The sequence below is a fragment of the Sceloporus undulatus genome, chromosome 2 (genome assembly GCF_019175285.1).
Source record: "Sceloporus undulatus isolate JIND9_A2432 ecotype Alabama chromosome 2, SceUnd_v1.1, whole genome shotgun sequence".
In the NCBI taxonomy this organism is placed as follows: domain Eukaryota; kingdom Metazoa; phylum Chordata; class Lepidosauria; order Squamata; family Phrynosomatidae; genus Sceloporus; species Sceloporus undulatus.
The window spans coordinates 299,090,282-299,111,513 of record NC_056523.1 but is presented as its reverse complement, the minus strand read 5'-3'; the positions used below and the strand labels follow the sequence as shown (position 1 = coordinate 299,111,513).

At 41.0% G+C, this 21,232-nt stretch overlaps 1 protein-coding gene across 2 annotated transcripts in view; it reads left to right on the top strand.

Annotated features, from left to right (window-relative positions):
* The window catches only part of RAB3C (RAB3C, member RAS oncogene family), a 164,728-nt gene that overhangs the window by 136,309 nt on the left and 7,187 nt on the right, over positions 1-21,232 (top strand). For both annotated transcript variants that reach the window (XM_042447373.1, XM_042447375.1), the window contains exon 4: positions 18,657-18,781. In XM_042447373.1, coding sequence (XP_042303307.1) covers positions 18,657-18,781 — 125 coding nt within the window. The remainder of the gene's footprint in view (positions 1-18,656; positions 18,782-21,232) is intronic.

The window sequence follows — 21,232 nt, the reverse complement described above, 5'->3', positions numbered from 1 at the left end:
TGGTTTCTTCATCAGGTAAGGTGTTAAAAACCATATAGGAGGAGGAAAAATGAAGTTGGTGATGGCTTAGAATAAAAGAACCAAAGAGTTGAAAGGGACCACAAGGGCCATTTAGTTCACCCAATCTCTGTTTCTCCAATAAAGAGTCCAGCACCATTTGAAACAGTCTGTTCCACAGTTGAACAGCTCTTACCATCAGGAAGGTCTTCCTTATGTTCAGGTGGAATTCTTGTAATTTAAATCCATTCCTCTCTTTCTTCTTTTAAGACTTTAAAAAAGGGTTCACTGCTTCCTGGCCGCATGGCTGCTGACTGGGTTAAGACTGCAGCTGTGAATACATCTGGAAATAAGGCTACGTGCGGAAGTCCTTTCTTCCTCAGGGGAATTGTAACAAAAGATGGGGAAATGGCTGTCCCCATGTAGTCCATCATCCCATAGCATCAACCCCAGGGGATAGTTTACTGCTAGCAACTGACAGTTCAGATGCAACCGATCTACAATTCAGCTCTTTAGAAGTCTCTCCTTAAAATAGAGAGGTGGGGAGATAGTGGGAAACTTTTACCATATCATGCTTATATATAGTAACGCCAAATCACCCTCCGACATCACCTGAACATTCAGATCTGAGGATTTTTTTACATTCATGTGCACACATATACACAAAGCTAGTATGAATTTCTTCCCTGGACCACCATTTCCATCACTGAAACTCCATCCCCAAGCAGTCTTCTTAGAATCATAGAATCATAGAATCATAGAGTTGGAAGAGACCACTAGGGCCATCCAGTCCAACCCCCTGCCATGCAGGAAATCCAAATCAAAGCATCCCTGACAGATGGCCATCCAGCCTCTGTTTAAAGACCTCCAAGGAAGGAGACTCTATCACCCTCCGAGGGAGTGCATTCCATTGTCGAACAGCCCTAACTGTCAGGAAGTTCCTCCTAATGTTCAGGTGGAATCTCTTTTCCTGCAGCTTGCATCCATTGTTCCGGGTCCTGTTCTCTGGAGCAGCAGAAAACAAGCTTGCTCCCTCTTCAATATGACATCCCTTCAAATATTTAAACAGGGCGATCATATCACCTCTTAACCTTCTTTTCTCCAGGCTAAACATCCCCTGCTCCCTAAGTCGTTCCTCATAGGGCATGGTTTCCAGACCTTTCACCATTTTTGTCGCCCTCCTTTGGACACGCTCCAGTTTCTCAATGTCCTTTCTGAATTGTGGCGCCCAGAACTGGACACAATATTCTAGGTGGGGCCTGACCAGAGCAGAATACAGTGGCACTATTACTTCTCTTGATCTAGACACTATACTTCTATTGATGCAGCCTAAAATAGCATTGGCCTTTTTAGCTGCCGCATCACACTGTTCACTCATGTTCAACTTGTGGTCTACTTGGACTCCTAGATCCCTTTCACACGTAGTTTTATTCAGCCAGGTGTCACCCATCCTATATCTCTGCATTTTATTTTTCCGCCCTAAGTGCAATACCTTACATTTCTCCGTGTTGAATTTCATTTTGTTAGCTTTGGCCCAGCTTTCTAGTCTATTCAGGTCATTTTGAATCTTGATCCTGTCCTCTGGGGTATTAGCTATTCCCCCTAATTTGGTATCATCTGCAAATTTGATAAGTATGCTCCCAATTCTGTCATCCAGGTCATTGATAAAGATGTTGAATAGCACTGGGCCCAGGACAGAGCCCTGTGGGACCCCACTGGTCACTTTTCTCCAGGATGAAAAGGAGCCATTGTTGAGCACCCTTTGGGTTCGGCCGGTCAACCAATTACAGATCCATTTAACAGTTCCTTTGTCTAGCCCACATTTTACAAGCTTGTTTGCAAGAATGTCATGGGGAACTTTGTCAAAGGCCTTACTGAAATCAAGATATACTATATCCACAGCATTCCCTTCATCTACCAAGCTGGTAATTTTATCAAAGAAAGAGATCAGGTTTGTCTGGCATGACTTGTTTCTCTGAAACCCATGTTGACTTTTTGTGATTATGGCATTGCCTTCTAGATGTTCACAGACTCTCTGTTTAATGATCTGCTCCAGAATCTTTCCTAGTACTGATGTCAGCCTAACTGGACGATAATTGTTGGGATCCTCTTTTTTCCCCTTTTTGAAGATGGGGACAACGTTTGCCCTCCTCCAGTCTGCTGGGATCTCTCCTGTTCTCCAGGAGTTTTCAAAGATTATTGCCAATGGCTCCGATATTACATTTGCCAGTTCTTTTAATACCCTTGGATGGAGTTCATCTGGTCCCGGAGACTTAAATTCATTTAGATTAATAAGGTGTTCCTCTACTATCTCTTTACTTATTCTGTACTGAAATGCCCCTATCCTGTCCTCTGCTCCATTATCCTCAGGTTGAGCACCCTTTGCCTTTTCTGAGAAGACTGAGGCAAAGAAGGTGTTGAGTAATTCTGCCTTTTCTCTGTCTTCTGTTAGCATTTTGCCATCTGCTCCACGCAGTGGCTTTACCATTTCCTTCTTATTCCTTTTGCTGCGGACATATCCAAAAAAAGCCCTTTTTGTTGTTCTTAACCTCTCTAGCAAGCCTGAGTTCATTCTGTGCTTTAGCTTTTCTGACTTTACCGCTACACATGCCTGCTATTTCTTTGAATTCCTTTTTTGTGATTTCCCCCTTTTTCCATTTCTTATACATGTTCCATTTCAAACTTAGCTCGGTTGAGCTTGCCTGCATGATAGTAGTAATAGTTGCAGTAGTAGTAGTAGTGTTTTCATTTCTATCCTGCATTTCTTCCAATAATGGGACTCAAGTCAGCTTACATCATATTTTTTAAAATATACAGATTAAACACTGTACAAAAACACCAATAAAGGTATAAGAGTCATTTTAAAAATAATGATGCCATTTATAGAGTTAAAACTTTAAACATTAGCCAGGTAACAACCAAAACTTGGTGAAATTCCCTCCTCTACACAACCATTAAAAGTACAGGAGCCCTCTCCAATTTTCACTCTGGAAACCCAAGGTGGTCCTCATGGCAATGGAGCTGTGTAGCCACTCTCAGTTATAATCTGAATTTTAAAGGTGTCATCCAAGGTGCTGACCCTGTTTGGGGGAAATTCAGAGGGGGTCTTTGGATAGTTTATTTCGAGTGAGGGATGAAGAATAGATGCATTGTCTCCTTGATGTGAAAGCCACCAGCACTAAGAATATCTCTCCGTTTGAATGGTGTCCAATGTAGGTCCAATTCAAAGATAAAGGAGTGTAACAAGTGATAGAAAGACCCCAGCATGGTATACTGGTCTGAGAGTTGGACTGTGACTCTGGAGGCCAGAGTTCGAAACCTGGCTCAGTCATGTAAACCCACTGGGTGACCTTGGGCAAGTTACACTCTCTCAGTCTCAGAGGATGGCAGTAGCACATCCCCTCTGAAGAAATTTGCCAAGAAAATCCTGTAATAGATTCACCTTATAAGTCAGAAGTGACTTGAAGGCACACAACAATAACAACAACAGTGTTCTGAAGGACACACCAGATGTGCAAGTGTTTCTTCAACATACATTTTCTGGCTTGGCTAACCTGATTGTGAAGCATATGTTTAATATATTTTCATATAATTTGGTCCTAAGAGAGAAAGAGGCTAACTAGGGAAGAAAGGAGAATGCAGTGGTGAAAGTCAGTGGATATTTTGTGTTGGTCTTCTCCAGAAACGATGGAATGGCAACCAATCCTGCAATTGTTGTTGTTTTGGGATACAGTTGTGGCAGGGTGAAATGAAGGGAGTTATGTTTATACATAGAACAAAACACTGAATTAAAAGCTTACCGAATAAGGTAATTAAATAACACAACCTCAAATTGGCATTTAGTTGCAAGCAAGCTTTCATAAGCATCGGAGGGGGGGTGTTTCTTCCTCACACTTTTGTCTCCTTTTCAGCCCTAATCTTTGATGATGGGACATGCTGTACATTTGTAGTAGAACCCTCCAAGACTCATAATTTAATGGCAGGTATCCCAACAGGAGGAATATTAACAAGAACAGAGTTCCAGACCTCTTCCAACTAAGAGCTACTAAATCACTTTTCCCAGCTGGGCATCACACACAGCATTGTGTCTGACATGCAAACTCTCAATTAACCTGCATTGTTGCCTTCCCCTACAGTGGCAAATATGTTTAAATCAGTTAGGCTATCCATTGTGTTGTCTTACTTTGGCTCCTTATGCTTCTAGGAGGCATAACCTGGAGGTGTAAACTTGCACTTAGTTACATGACTATTGACTTTAGTGGTTTGTGTGTGTTTATGGTAAGAAAGTAGTATAAGGGAAGGGAAGGGGAAAAAACTCTGCATAACTGTTACAGAAAGAAAATGAGGAAGACTTTGATAAGTATGCATTGGAAAATTGAGAGATTTTGCTGCTTGGTAGAAATCTTCGTTATTGTTGTTGTGTGCCTCCAAGTCATGTTTTACTTATGGCAACTCTAAGGCGAACACAGGGTTTTCTTGGCAGGTTTCTTCAGGGGGGGGGGTTGCCATTGTCACCCTCTGAGGCTGAGAGAGTGTGACCTGCCCAGGGTCACCCAGTGGACTTGTGTGCTTGAACGAGGAATTGAACTCTCATCAAATTTAAATATGCTTTTGCAGCATTCTACTGTATTTTATCTTTCACTGTGAGGAAGGTGTTAAAAAAAACATTTTTGAAGACAGTTCAGGACTTTATGCAAAAAAATGCACCTTTTGTGCAGTAAGCAGCATTTTCTATGGGAAAGAATTAAGGTTTTGCATAGAAAACAGCTTTTTATGTTCAGAAAATAATATTTCTAGGCAGGAAACAAGTTTCCTGCACAGAAAAAAACAAACATTGTCTATGAAATGCTAATACTGCTTGAGACATAATAGCAAATGGCACCCCCATGCATGCACCCATTCACCTCAGTCAACCATAATAACCAAATCCTAAAATCCAACCTTAACATGAGGTCCCAAATTCTACAAGCATCTCTCCCTAGCAATAAAAATAGAGTAATAACCAAAGTTCATCCCAAAATGTGGAGTGGCCTTTTCACCATACTGATTTAGTCATTTATTTCATTTATTTATATGCTGCCTTTCTCCTTGATTAGGACCCAAAGTGCCTCACAAAAGAATAAGCTAAAAAATAATATCATTTTAAAACACAATTAAAATCATCACATTAAAATAACATAAAAAACCCTGACACGAAAGCCACCAGCTACCACTCATTGCAACCATTGTCTATTGCAACAGAATTTATCTAAATGAATAGTCTCCCTCAGTACAACCAATAACCCATAAAGCTTGAGTATAACATTAACACCATGTGTTGTTGTTGTTGTTGTTGTTGTTGTTATATCTACAGGGCCTATATAGTTAAAGCATATTGCTATGATTTTTTCCCCAATGAGTGTATGTTAACTGCATCCTTCCAAAAATAAGTGAGACTACTGTTATGGCACAAGCTTGCATGCACATTTGACTGTGATAATGAAGTGCAGTTAACAAAGAGGAAGTGCTAATATGTCACAACTTCTCTTACAAGGAGAAGATTTTCCTTGAACCTTTTAGTACTTTCCTAAATAATTAAATTAAAATCTCTGTGAAATGAGAGGTTAGCAGATAGATTAACATTCCTAGGATGATATCTCAGAACTTGGAAACGCTCCTTATTGTGGACTGTTGTTGTTGCTGTTGTTTTTGTTGTGCATTCAAGTCATTTTTGACTTATGACAAATCTAAGGCAAACCTATCATGGGGTCTTCTTGCCAAGATTTGCTCACAGGAGTTTTGCCATTACCTTCTCTTGAGACATGTGACTCACCCAAGCACACCTACTGGGTTTCATGGCTGAGCTGGTAATCAAACCCTGTTCTCCAGAGCTGTAGTCTAACACTCAAACCGTTACACCAAACTGGACCACAGCTACCCAAATCTTCCAGCTAACATGACCATGACGGGTCAACTTCCAGCCCAAACATACCATTGAAATATGCTGGAGGACCTAAAACTGCCTAGGCAAGTGTATTCTCTCAGCATTTCTAGGTCCTCCAATGTGATGTGTAGAATTGTAGAGTTGGAAGACACCACGAATCACATTGGAGGACCTAGAAATGCTGAGAGAATACACTTGCCTAGGCAGTTTTAGGTCCTCCAGCATATTTCAATGGTATGTTTGGGCTGGAAGTTGACCATAGGATCACACTGGAGAACCTAGAAATGTCTACAGAAAACATATTTTCAAATGTGGATAAGTGAAGCCACAGATACTGAATCCATGGATATGGGGTTGCACTGTAATGCTATAATTTATTTAATTGTTTCTTTGATTGCTTACATTGAAAAGCAATACAAATTAAAAGAATTCTATGGTATGCTTGGACCAGAAGGCATTTGTCTCATTGAAAATAATTCAGCTCCCTATTATTTGAGATTTCAAGTGTCCACAGAGACTCTTGGAAGGTAACCCCCATAGATATTGGGGTCATACTTCATACAGAAATATGCTGTATGAACATATCTTGTAATCTAACTAATGGGTATACTATCATGGTCAAAGCAGTGGCTTCGATGGGTTTTAGTCCAAACTTTCAAGGGTTCAGGGCTTTAGTTCAAACTTTCAAACATTAAGGGCTGTCTCTTTTGGCCCTTAGTTTACTTTGAAGTTTTTTTTAAAAAAATAGTTTGAGAGTATCTCACTGGAAAAAATGTTTCTTCACAAGAAAATAATTTATTTTTTTATCAGTTCTCCTAAAAAAGACCTACAGATGTACTTAGGATTTCTGGAGGGGGAGTATTATTATTATTATTATTATTATTATTATTATTATTATTATTATTTTGGCCAGGGACTTCATTTTCATTCTTATCCCATTGATAGCTGTCGACTTTGCAACATCTGCTTCGTCTTTGTAGATACAATGCTTGGACTATTTCCCAGCCCAACTGTTTGATGATGGCTGTGAGTTTATTTATGGAAAAAGACTCCTAGTCTCTAGACTTGTAGCAATTTCTACTGTCTCCATACTCCCTCCGCTGATTATATGAAAAGTAGCTTTAGATTTCTACCATGATTCATGCAATCATGGGTGTGCGCCATCTAAATGTCATGCCCCCATGCCACCCTCCCCCCAAGCCAACTATTACTGACGGTCTGTTGGGACCTAAGATAATGGAGTACCAGCCACTCCCAGATGCTCCACTAAATGAATGGCATTTTAGATGGAATGAGCTGAATCAATAGGCTTTAGCAGCAATAGCAGGAAACAGTACTTCATTTAATTGCCTTCTCCTGCCTGCACATCAGGAGTACAGTGTGTTCCCAGAAATTCATGGAATAAAGAATACGCATGAACCCCTGCAGGTGCTTAGTCTGTAGAGGAGAATATTTAGAGTGCACATGTATGGCACCAACAAAATCCAGGTGCTAAATGCAGCCTTTTGGGGTACCATATCTTTGAACGTGATATAGAACAGAGTGTGGAAGAGCTATTTTGGATCTATGACTCCCAGAATGGTGACTGAGAGATTCTAGGAACTGTTGAACAAAGAAGTAACTTTTTTCCAAGGTCTGGCCTAGATTGTACAGATGTATCTGGTTTCCATGGCATTTACTCTTCAGGCTCAACAGATCTGTTCAGGGGGACATGTCACTATCTGGCAAGAGTTCTGTATGTGAGCTGATATATAAACATGACTAATCTGAAACAGGAACAGTCCTGATTTAATTTTCTTGGAAAACCATTCTGAAAACCAGCACAGACAGACAGAAAGTAGCAAGATCCAAATGAAAAGGAGGGTGGGGGAGAAGGAAAGAGGAAAAGGCAACACTATGGCTTCATTGCAGCCAGTGTTGTTTTTTATTCTGAAAGTTCTCTTCATTGTCATTTAGGGTTATAATTAAGCCAGGAAGAAATAAAACAGTTCAGATCGTTGTTGTTTTTTAAGTGCCATTGCTTTAGACATTCTTGTGAAATTAGTGTGAAGGAGTAATTTTGCTATGTCCTTGGAGGATGCTTGCAACTAATATAATCCAGGGATCTTGGACTTCTTTATAATAAGAATACTAGATTTAGATGAGAGCCAAGAAAAGTTTGAGAATGTCATGGCAATGAGTTCTGAGTGCTTGTAAGAATAAGGCTTGAATGCAGCTTCTAGCAGCCAGAAATGGCTTCCTCTTGCAACATCCTCTTACTGTTAGGTTGTCTCTTATATTATCCAAAACAACAGTCACATTAATAATTACCTGGGAAGCCCTATATGCATTTACCAAGAAATACAGCCCTTTGAATCCAATGGGTCTCACTCCTGAGTAGATGTGTTTAGGATTACATTGTCAGAGCATACTAATGAGTAAGGATTTTAATTATTCCTTTAACTGTTGGCCCTAATGCATGCACTCTGATTTCCCTACCATAATTCTCTAATCATCTGCATTTGTCTGCATGTTTTGAGATTTAATCTTGATTTCTAGTTTTAACTGCATACTATATCTTCCTTCCTCACCATTTTGACAAACATTATATACATCTGACAGTGTAATCCTGAACACATCTGCTCAGAAGTGAGGCCCATTGAGTTCAGTGGAATGCATTCCTTGGCAAGTGTATACGGGTATACAGTGAATTGCTCTCTTTCTCTGCTGCTGCTGTTGTGTGCTTCAAGTCATTTGCGACCTATGGTGACCCTAAAGTCAATCTATCATGGTGTTTTCCTGACAAGATTTCTTCATAGGGGGGTTGGGTTTGCCATTGCCATCCTTTGAGGTTGAGAGAATGTGACTTGCCCAAGTCCCTATATATATATCATTTCTTTTGTAAAAGGCATTATCCTGTTTCTGAGTTCATAGTTCCACCATCAGTGCTTAAACAGATTGGGATAGAGATAGAAGTAGGAGTGTGTGAGTATGACAGAGAGAGAGGTACACAGAGAGAGAAAGAAGCTCTATTGTGTATATAGATCTGTGGGTGTGTATGTCTATTGATATCGATGTTAACACTGTTGTTGGCAGCCCTAATGATAACCAGAGTGTAGAATGATGGAACTAAACCCTGAATTCTATTGTTAGTCTGAACCAGAGTAGATCCATTGAATCACTTGTTGATTGGTAATTCTACACCTAGGTAAATCCCCTGATTCAGTTGCTGAACAACCAGTAGGATTCAAGTTTAAACAGTAGCATTGTATTAATTGGTGTAGAAAGGTAGGGAAGTGTGCATTTGCATTTACGGGGCAGGTTTCTATTGACACCAGGCAGGTCAGCCAGAGAGCTTTCATCAATTCACCTCTCCCTTTGCTGAGAATATCAGTTTTTTCATCTTCTGAAGATGAAGCTTCCTTGTCTGTAAAAATAATCTATGTTGTGTGTATCTGACTTGGGGAGAATGGTATTATTCAACCTAAGAAGTGAAATCTAAAATCATGTGATCTGGCTGAGCAATGGGATTTTCCTCGGCTTTCTTTCCAATGGATTCCTCAGTTGTGTCCTCCAGATCTTTTCTAGAGGATCCCCTGAGCCTCAAGAGCAGATTTGAAGGGTATAATTTGCTGGTAGAATCTGTCCCACTGCTGAGATAGACTATGGATGGCATCCAAAGAAAATCTTATCCAAGAAGAAGTATATAGATGTGCATCTCTCTCTCTCTCTCTCTCTCTCTCTCTCTCTCTCTCTCTCTGTGTGTGTGTGTGTGTGTGTGTGAGAGAGAGAGAGAGAGAGAGAAGTGTAGGTGGTGTTGGCCTTTGTGGCCTTGTGTAAAAATAATATCACAACATGTATAATTGGAACACACTTCCCAAAGAAAAACATGAGAGGCAAAGTCCTATTAAATTTCATTGATCTACAGTGCTGGAGGGATGGGGAACAGGATGACAGGTGCCTCGCAAAGGTTTCTCCTTGAGGGTCATTTTTAGTTCTGCATTGTATATGGAATGATCTTATTAAGGGCTTAAGGAGCCCTGGTGGCGCAGTGGTTAAATGCCTGTACTGCAGCCATTCACCCGAAACCACAAGGTTGCGAGTTCAAGACCAGCAAAAGGGCCCAAGCTTGACTCAGGCTTGCATCCTTCCGAGGTCGCTAAAATGAGTACCCAGACTGTTGGGGGCAAATTAGCTTACTTGCTAATTAGCTTACTTGCTGTTCACCGCTATGATCTTTGGAATAGTGGTATATAAATAAAACAAATTATTAATTATTATTATAAGATTAGCTAAGTTCTACAATGACCAATCACAGTCATAATTTCTGCCAATATCAAAACTTGCATTTTATTTTCTGGTGAAAAATAAGACAACCATCCTTAATCGAGGAGAAAAATCAAGCTGAAAATTAATTGCTTGACCACTTAGTCTTTTGGCAAGAGTTCATCATCACTAAAGACAGATAAAATGAATAATTAAATAAAAATTCACCCAAGGTTGAACAAACAAGTGGTATGTAAGCAGTTCATATATTTTGAAAATGCCATCAGGATCCATTGTGTTCTTGCTTTCTGTGCAGACATGGCAAAGCTTGCAGCCAGGAATGTAACACATTTCTCTCTCATAGACAGAAGGTAAATTATTTTAATTAAATCAGCAGGCCTGACAGTGCTTTGATGAATCTCCTCCTGGAACATAAAAGATTCACATGAGTATAACTTCCAGAACAATTGATGTAGTATTCATATCTTGTCACCTTAGGAACCAGGGCAGTCAATTTTTCATTCTTTACTTTACTTTGTTGTTATTGTGTTCTTGCTGCCAGGGATGAAAGGTTACTTGTGGGATTTTTGTATGTATGCGCCATCCACCTGGGTGGATGGGGAGCAGAAATTGCTGTTCTGCTTCAGGCAGTAAAATCTCTTGGACTTTGTAAATTATTACAGTAAATTATTTTGCAAATCCCTTTGCAGAATAAAATATTTTTCAGCACATTAACTAAATAGCAGCAGAGGCTTTGGGGTATGCAGCAAGACAATACCATGGCCAAATAGCAAATCTGATTCCAATGTGTGGAAATTATTGCAGGCAGTTTTTAGTGACCCAGTTTGCCCATTTGCCCATTTTTAAGGATGGGAAATGTGTAGCCCATGGGCCACATGAAGCCCATGAGCTGCTTTTGTAGTCTATAGACCTCTGAGGGGCCCATGTTTTTTGAAAGATTTTTTTTTCAGTTGCATTTTCTTCTGTCCAAATACTCCTTAGGAGGCATGGGAGCAATTGTGACATGTTTGGGATCCTTCCTAGGCCATTTTAGAGCGTTGTCTTCAAGGATAACTCCTGTTGTTCCCCCCCCCCCTCGGAAAAGGATTTTAAAAAGTTTTCCCAAGCTTGATAAGGAGTGTTAGAGGGCATTTGGAGGTCAAAACAAAAATAATTTGGGGGAGCAACAGGACGATGGGCAAGTCTCGAGAGGCCCAATGTAACCTTCCAACCTCTGACAGTTGGTCGCTATGAATTGCAGCATTTGAAGAATATAGCAGAGAATTCAAATGCTAAGAAGCAATTTTAGCAGGGTACTATGGCTGTATCCTTTGAGTATTTTTTTTTAAATCTATTTTTTTTTTCTTGCAAAAACTGATCATAAAGCAGGGGTAGGCAACCTTTTTGAGCCAGGGGCCGGGTTGCTGTCCCTCAGACAACTGGGAGGCCGAAGCCAAAAAATAAATAATTAAATAATTTTTTAACAATTAAATAAATAAAAAATAATTCCTACATACACTGCACACATCATATTTTGAAGTAAAAAACAAAATCGGTTTCAGGTGTCTTGCAACAACTATACTTCTCAGAAGTGTGTACTTGGTCAAGGTACTTTGGTTTTTCTTCACTGCGCATGAGTTTGGCCATGCCTGAGAAGCTGGCTGATATCAATATCACCACCATCATCATCATCATCGTTAAAGCAGACCTTTTAGCATTAAAAGCACCGAAAATACACAGAAATGCACTTTGGAAAGTCACACTGTCTCGCCTTCAGAAAGAGTGAGTGCATGCCTGAGAAACTGACTGATATCATCATCACCACCATCATCATCATCATCACTATCCAAGGCAGACCTGTTAGCATTAAAAGCTCCAAAAATACACAGAAAGCACACTTTAGAAGGTCACACTGTCTCGTCTTAAGAAAGAGTGAGTGCATGTCTCAGAAACTGACTGATATCATCATCATCATCACCACCACCACTATAATTGTTAAAACAAAGCAGACCTGTACAAACGGAATGGAAATCCTCCTCCTCCTCTTCTTCCTTCTCCTCCTCCTGCTCCTTCCTTCCTCCCTCCTTCTCCTCTTCCTCCTCCTTCCTTCCTTCATTCCTTCCTCCTTCCTCCTCCTGCTCCTTCCTTCCTCCCTCCTCCTCCTCTTCCTCCTCCTTCCTTCCTTCCTTCCTTCCTTCATCCCTCCTCCTCCTGCTCCTTCCTTCCTCCCTCCTCCTCCTCCTCTTCCTCCTCCTCTTCCCCCATCCCCTTCCTTACCTCCTCGCAGCTGCCAGGCAGCCATGGGAAGGGAAGGAAAGGGCAGGAGGACCCCCGCCCCTTTCCCTTCCTCTCTGCGGCTGCCTGGCAACCGTGGGAAGGGAAGGAAAGGGCAGGAGGAGCCCTGCCCCTTCCTGCCCTGCCCATGGCTGTCAGGCAGCCGTGGGAAGGGCGGGAAGGAGGAGGACCCCCGCCCCTTCCTGCCCTGCCCGAGGAGTAGCTCCTCCTCTTGAGGCTGGCTGGCCAATGGGGGCAGGCTGGAGCTCCAACAGCCCGCCCCCTGCCAGCAGCCATTGGCCAGCCAGCCCCAGGAGGAGAAACTCCTCCTATTTAGCCCTGCAGGCACGCACAGGGCTACAGGAAGCCACTGGCAGGCAGCAGCGGCAACACACTGTCTGCGGCCTGCCCTCCTCGGCGGCGCCGCCATGGTACTGCCTGCGGCAATTGGTGGCAGGACCGGGCTGGGGCCGGTCCTGCCGCCTTGGCGGGCCAGATGTGACCCACGGGTCGGGGGTTGCGGACCCCTGCCATAGAGCATCATATTGCACACACATTATAAAAATCTACTCAAAAGACCGTTTTGCCAGGTGGTAAATGGAGGCTTCCATGTCATTGAGCTGATGAATTGACTCCAAGTGTTCAAACTGAACTGAACATTTAAAGGTGCTAGCTAAGAGGCTGAACCTGATGCGTAAACTGAATTCAGCACTTTGAATGGCTCATTTAAATTTCAGCATAAAACCCAGGGTGCTTTTCCACACTCCTGACATGGAAGCCACTGTCAGCCACTAGCTATTCCACCCTCGAGGTGCCAAGGAGATTTTTCTTTCTGTCTCTCTTTCCATGTGTATGCATGCATGTATGCAGTTTTCTTAAGCTGTTCTATATTAGAGGCCAAGAGGATATTTTCCCCAATGTACTAGATACCAGCACCATGTTTGTGCCCATTAACTCCTTTCTTTCTTCGAAACTCATCATAGACTGGCAATCAGTGAAGTAGTATTGATGTATATGATGAAAAGGAAAAAGGAAAAACTGTCAGCTAAGTGATCAGATTTCATTCATCTTTGCTGGGGAGGACATTTTGCCAGAAACAGAATTTTTCTTTCAGAACCATTGCAAGAAGGTTGCTGGAAACTTTTTTTTTATTTTTTATTTTGCCATTGTTTTGATTAGAGGTAATACAAAGACACTGAAGGGTGGGAAAAGCACAAGTACAAGTGAGTCTTAGGCCTGTTACAGACTGCCAAAATAAAGCTGCTTCGGGTCTCTTTGGAGGCATGCTGTTTTAAATGATGGATACATCCAAAGAATCCGGAAGCTGCACCAAAGCTGCACTCCAGTGCTTAGGAATGGAGTGTGGCTTTGGCACAACCTCCGGAATCTTAGGACCCATGTATCGTTTAAATAGCATACCTCCAAAGAGACCCAAAGCAGCTTTATTTTGGCAGTCTGTAACAGGCCTTAGACAGTGGCCATACTTACTGGCTGAGAGATTCTGGAAACTGTAGCGATAAAGATAACTTTTCCAAGCTCTGTTCATACTTCTAGAATGAGCTTCTATAAGGGGTTCATCAGCCGTAATTTTTTGCAAGAAAGCTCAAAAATGAAACCCTGTAGTTGTTCTCATTGGCCTTTCCCTTAATTTTTGGGTTACCATCTGTATTTGTTATCACTGTTTTTACTGAACTCCTCTTGTTCTTACAACATTTCTGTGCCTCATAACAAATGTAGGAGGGTACTCCCTTAAAGGCAACTTAAAAATAATTGGCAATGAATGAGTAAATGAAACCATATAATGGAGGCATGAATCAGGTGAGTTTATATCAAAATTCAAAATGACTAAATTGCTGCTCAAAATCTGAGTGAAAAAACAAGGAATATTAGAACACATGCACCATTATTAGCAACATTTGTAGGTCATGGAAGCCTTTTGATAGCAAGGAAAAAGGTCCCCTACCATGTCCCATCATGTTACACTTACAGACAAGTGGATGAAGGCAGAACAGAAAATGTGTCTTCCTGTGGTTTAGTCTGAAGTATCTCCCGTTTGATAATGAAATATAGTTATGCCAATAGTCTTGCAACTGATCCAAAAATGAAATCTTCTAGACCTGCTAATGGGCTGACACTGCAAGAGAGCTGAGTTATGGTCTTTACAAGGTTACCATGGTGACCAGAGCATCTTTTGTAAAAGCCATTTGTTGTATTCTGATTAACCACAAATTCCCAAAGAACTCAGCATACTTCCAGAGAGAGAGAGAGAGAGAAGGGAAAAAAGCACAGAGATGGCTACTATCATCAAAAGAATAGTACATTCTACAATCAAATATTTAATATTACTGAAAGCCTTACCTCTGACCTCTTACCCTGGTTGCATGACAAGCAACACCTGCTGAAATTCCCTCTTCTGCATGACCATTAAAGGTAAAGGAGTTACCTCCAATTTTCAGTCTCACAATCCCAGCTAGTAGTAGTGTTTGCATCCATTTCCCCCTCAAGTCCAGGACTCAAAGCAGCTTAAAAAAATAGATAACAGCTTAAACATTCATATCATATAAAAATTTAAAATATCATTAAATTAACAATAGAATCGAAGCCACTTTAAAAAGCATGGCTTTTAAAAAAACAACAATTACAACATCTTCTGAAAAGTCCTTTTTCCTGAGTAAATTGGCCCTCAAAAGCCAGCAGAAACAAATACTGTATATCCTCAACTATAAGTCGATATCGTGTATAGATCAATGGCATGTTTTGGGGCCAAAATTATAGATTCTGATATGACTTGTGGATAAGTCAAGGAGAAGATTTAGGGGCATGCAACAAAGGATGTAAAGGACGTAGTTTACTATCTTCATACTGAAACATCTTATTCAGATCCTTCTAAGCCCAATTCTTCTTGTACTCTTTTGAGGAAAAGCACCAAAGAGGTGCCGCCACTGCCATTTTCCCACCAAAGCATTCAAAAAGGCCAGAAGCAGCATCGTAGTGGAAAGAGTAAAGGGTTTGGTGTACTACCAGAATGAACTAAGCTCTTATGTTTTGCCACTCTACTCAGAAAAGGAGAAGAGTTGAAATACACTACTTACATTGACCCGAGGATAAGTCAACCCAGCTTTTGGTGGTCAATTTTGTGAGAAAAATGTCTAGACTCATACATGAGTATATACAGTAGGTCTTCACCTGCCTATGAAAGGATGGCGAGGAGGGTGGCAGTTCCTCTACCATACTGCCATTGAGGTTACTTCTAATGATGGCAGTGGCTAATACCTTTAACAATTTTCGTTTAAACCCAGCATACCTCCTTTTTAAAGAGAAATCACTTGCTGTGTGGCAAGTTTGGCAGCAGTATGAGAACAGATGGGATCTTCTATGCAAATAACAGGAGTCTTGTACAATCCTTGGGTCAAGTATTACCCAGAGTTGCTGTTGGGTCATACAAAAGGAACATTGAATTAGAAATAGTAGCAAGAACCTTCAAATACCCAAAGGGATCTGGTAGCACAAGATTCCTTTGCATACTGATTTTCCAGACTTTGAAACCTTCAAATAGTGAGCCTTCTAATATGCAATGTCAAATTCACTTATGCCATCCCACAACTAGAAGGGTTATTTCTTTGGTCTTATAGTGTGTCCCATGATACCAGTGCTGGCTATGAATTATAGTTAGAAATAGTTCTAAGCTGAGCCATCTGCTTTACCCAGCTTTTGGGTCTTTAGATGGGATCCTCTTGGGTCTTTTTGTAATACTTCATCATAATGAAATACTGTAGTATTATAAATGTACTTGCTACATTTGTTATTATTCAAGATAAACAACACCTGTTTATTACAATTCTTTCAATTTCTTTTGAATCTCTCAAGGTCCAAAACACACTGCAGAAATAATCCAGTTTGAGACTCTTTAACTACCCTGGCTGAGTGATAGGGAATACTGGGAACTATAGTTTTGTGAGACATTTAGCCTTCTCTGTTAGAGAGCTCTGGAGCCACAATAAGCTACAATGTCCAGGATTCCCTAGCACGGAGCCAGGGCAGTTAAAGCTGTCTCAAACTAGATCATTTCTGCAGTGTGTTTTGGACCTAAAGTGATCAGCCACTTTGGCCATTTTCTTGCTGTTCCAAACCAAATATTAGATGCATGCCATGTTGTTATCTCAGAGCAGATTCACAACCCTTGCTCCAACTTCCCTTTGTGATCACCATCAAATTACTGCTGATGGGGTTTGATAATCTAACAGAATTCTTTTCTTCATAAAGATGTATTATTTGCTGTAATGTTTGTGTCTGATCTGCTCCTTGATCCAGGCCAGGTTTGTTAAAATATCCTGGACTAATAGATCATTTGTCCTAGATTTTAATATTTTAATATTGGGTGTCTCAGAGACTGAGGCAATTTGCTTATGGCCTTGGACAGGAAAGGAATTACATAATGATAAAGTTTGGCTCCTTTAAGCTTCTGTGAATCTTCTTGCTTCTAAGAGCTCCAGACCTCTAAATGCAATACCTGTCTTTAAGAATCCTTGAGGCAAAAGCAGACTATGGCCCTTTACAGACCATCCGAAAAGGGCGGTCTGCCGGGGCCTCTGCTTGCTCCATGAGGGAGCCACAGCTTCCATACCACGGGGCTCCCACGCGGAGCAAAAAGAAGCCACTAAAAGCGGCTTCTTTTTGCACTGCAGAAATGATGCTGCAAGGTGCCAATGGTGCACTCACAGCGTCATTTTCACCATGCAACGTGCAGATGCTAGGTGTCCGCGATTTCAAAATGGCAGCGCCCGTGTAGAACGGGCACTACCATTTTGTACGCGCTCGGCGCTTACTAGAGTTAGGGGCGTCCGGAAAGGACGCCCCTTTCTAACCGTAGTATGTGCCAAGCACGTACTAGGGTGCCCGTCTGTAATGGGCCAAAAGCTGCATTTGCACTGCAGAAATAATCCAGTTTGACACAACTTTAACACCACAGTAATAATCCAGTTTGATACCACGTTCTGTAAAATGTAGTTTGTTGTGGCACACGCTCTCTGACAGAGAAGACTAAATGTCTCACAAAAGTAAAATCCCCAGTATTCCATAGCATTGAGCCATGGCAGTTAAAGTGGAATCAAACTGCATTATTTCTGCAGTGCGGATCCAGCCTCTGAAGGTAGAAGCAATATCCTGAGGTGGAGGAGGCATGAATACCATTCCCAAGAGAAAAGTTGTGCATGACTTCCTCTTATTTACATCCAAATGTAATGTTGTGATGCAGGAGCAGCTCGTGTGTATTTAGTTTCCATGCACGGGTAACAGATATGTGAGAAACAACAGATTAGTGGATGCTGTGTTTGCGCATCCTATGCCAGGAAGCAATCTTTAACATGGCTTTATCCAGATGCCTTCATCTTCAGTAGTATAAATTAAAATAATTTATTTATTCAGTTCTACACATCAAATTATTATTGAACTGAAATAATAAAAATATATACCTTCTAACTTTTCTCATTTGACAGGGACATTCCCAATTGATTCACTATATTGCACTTTTCAATTGCATTTAAAATGTCCCAGTTTCTCTGTTCTTTTCATACTTTCTTCCTTTGTGCTCAATTTATTTCAGTTGCTGCAAATTGACTTCAACTGCAAAAGTTGTTTGCACTCAATTGGTGGGAGTGGAGAGGAGGATGTGCAGTATTTCCCTTCCCAAATAGGCTCAGGCAAAAGCAAACTGCTGCAGCCTCTCCAAACTTATATATTGTTCCTCATTAATAATGTTTGCCATCTTCACCACAGATATTGGAGATGTTGACCACAGAGTCAAGCTGGAGGACCTAGAGATTCCTAGAGAGAACATATAAATCAAATTCATGAATAATCAAAGCCACAAAAGTCAAAGCCACAATGGGGAGGGCCAACTGTATTGAATTTACTTAAATAAAACTGTTTTGATTTGAACAATGTTATTTACTTATAAAATGTTAAAATATCCATGAATGTGTGAATGAAAATACACACACATAATAAACACAATGTTTTATTCATATATTAGTGGGGGGGGGGGGGGGGGGGGGGTGACGTCAGCATGTAGATGTAAAGGGGGTCCCAAGGGTAAAAAGTTTGAGTACCACTGCTTTAACTGTATGCAAAAAGGTGTCTAGTGGTGAGACCAATCTTATTTCTTCGTTCTTCTGTTAATGAATCTCTTTTTTCTCTCTCTCGTTCTGTCTCCCCTAAGGTCAACCCAAATAAAAACATACTCTTGGGATAATGCCCAGGTTATTTTGGTCGGCAACAAATGTGACATGGAAGAAGAACGGGTAATCTCCACTGACAGAGGGAAACATTTAGCAGAACAACTTGGTAAGAAAAGAAATGCTAAGTGTGCAGTGCTGTTTCTCCCTCCTCATCCCCTCCATGATTTAGATGGAGAATGTTTGCCAAAATGGAATTTATTTTATTTAGTTGAGCATTATATTGCTTTTGTTATGTGGCTCCAAGTTGGCTCTGACTTATGGAGACAATATCCGAGGGTTTTCTTGGCAAGATTTGGTCAGATGAGTTTGCCATTTCCTTCCACTAAGGCTGAGAGAGTGTTATTTTACCCAAGGTCACTTAGTGGGTGAACGGAGAGTGAGTGACTGAGTGAAAACCAATACCTAAAGGGATTCAGCCCATGATCATCCAGACTCCTTGTCCAACACTCAAACGCACTTCAACTAGTACATTTAAATCCTTTCTTTGCCTCAGCCTAATCATTCAATTTGAATGCAGAAAATGTCATAAGAGTAGGCCTAGACTCAGAAAGAGGAGGAGTAAAGATAGGAAGGAATATCAACAATCTCAGATACGTGGATAATACCAAACTACTACCAGAAAACATCACAGACTTGGAACAATTATTAAAGAAGGTCAAAAAAGAAAGTACAATGGCAGGCTTAATGTTGAACATAGAGAAAACAAAAATAATGACCATGGTGGAGCTACACATACTCAACCTAGATAATGAGAAAATCAAAATAGTAAAAGAGTTTCCACACCTTAGATCAAATAGTGATCAGATTGAAGACTGCAATCAAAAACAATTAGAACACTAGGAATGGGAAGGGCATCCATGAAAGAGCTAGAAAAGATCCTAAAGAGTAAAGATATACAACTGAGTATGAAAGTTGGAGTCATGCAAGCCATTTTATTCCCCCAGATGTGAGAGCTGGACAGTGAAAAAAAATTAAATAAGAATAAAATCAACTCTTTTGAGATATGGTGCTGGAGAAGAGTGCTGAGGTTACGATGGACAGCCAAAAGGACAAACAAATGAGTACTTGGACAAATCAACCCTGAAATCTCCATGGAAGCCAAGATGATAAAACTGAGGCTGTCATACTTTGGCTACATCATGAGAAAGCACAACTCATTAGAAAAGACAAGAATGCTAGTAAAGGTGGAGGGAAGTAGGAAGAGAAGAAGACCATAAGCTAGATGCATAGACTCAACTAGGGAGGTTGCAAGTATGATTTTGTAGGACATAAGCAGAGTAGTCAAGGACAGAGGGCATGGAGAAGTCTCATCTACAAGGTTGCCATGAGCCTTGGTTGATTCAACGGCAGTTAACAGAATAACAATGTGGAATTCTCAGCCAACCTACAAACCCCAGGATGTAGCTATAGCAGTTAAATGGGATCAGAGTACTATAGTGATGCAATGTGAAAAAGTCCCTTCACTTTTCCCACTCCTGCTCTGGGCCATTAGGATTCTAACTATCTCACTAGGCTACCAGTCCCAGAATTCTGTAGGTTAAGCCATGACAGTTAAAGTGATATGAAACTATTATAACTGTATAATGCACATATGACTTCTAGCTCCTTACTCTGTGTCAGACAGTAACTTGTAAAATAATCTTGTATAATTGGAAAGTCTATCATGGGAGTATCATCTCTACACACATGTTTGATGGTCCTTCAGTGGATAATGGATTGTCAGGGACCTCTGCTGGTAGCTGCCACAGTCACAGTCCCAAAGGGATTTTTATTTCTAGTGGCCTCAATGAATTTCTTTTAAGAAACTCCCTGGGGGAAATAGATGCATACAGATTTATTCAGGCGTTCTATCTAGCTTTCCTAGAGATTTAGTGGCTGGAACAAGAATATAGATATAGCGCCAATTGACAGAATATTTTGTAAAAAAATATTGTCTGTTTCCACATTGTTACAACAGTTGCTCCTGAGGTAGGAATAAAATCTCCAAGACTGCACATGACATAATCGGTAGCAGTCCCAACTGCATTCAGTATCTTTTTTTGAGAGTTTGCCTATGCCAAGGCTTGGATCTACTGTTAGGCAGAGTAAACTGGCTACCTTAGTTTGCAAATGCTGGACAGTACAGTGCTGGTGGTTATGAGAGCCTGCCCTGCACCTCTCAGCTTCCTTTCTTTCCTTGAGTATGTTGAAAGATGGTATCCCATTAGCCCTGTTGAAGTAAAATTCAGCTTTCACTGGGGTTGGCTTCTGCATGTGGAATAGAAGAAAAGCTTGGGATGGGAAAATCTGGCGTTTATCAGACGAGCTCAGATCTGGGGCTTTTGCAAATTGGGTCATTCACATTGACGTGATAGCGAGAATGTATTTTCATACCTGGTTGCTGTTACGTTACCCTTCCGGACCGACGGCAATGAGAAGGCACTTAAAGTGCCTATGAGTCCTGCAATTATTTGTGGGGCAGGATGGTTGAGGGAGAGAAAACTGCCCAAAGCACTTTTGCTGCCTTGGAAGAAAGACCCCAGGCTGGGGGAGGCTTCTGGCAAAGCGAATTTGGGGA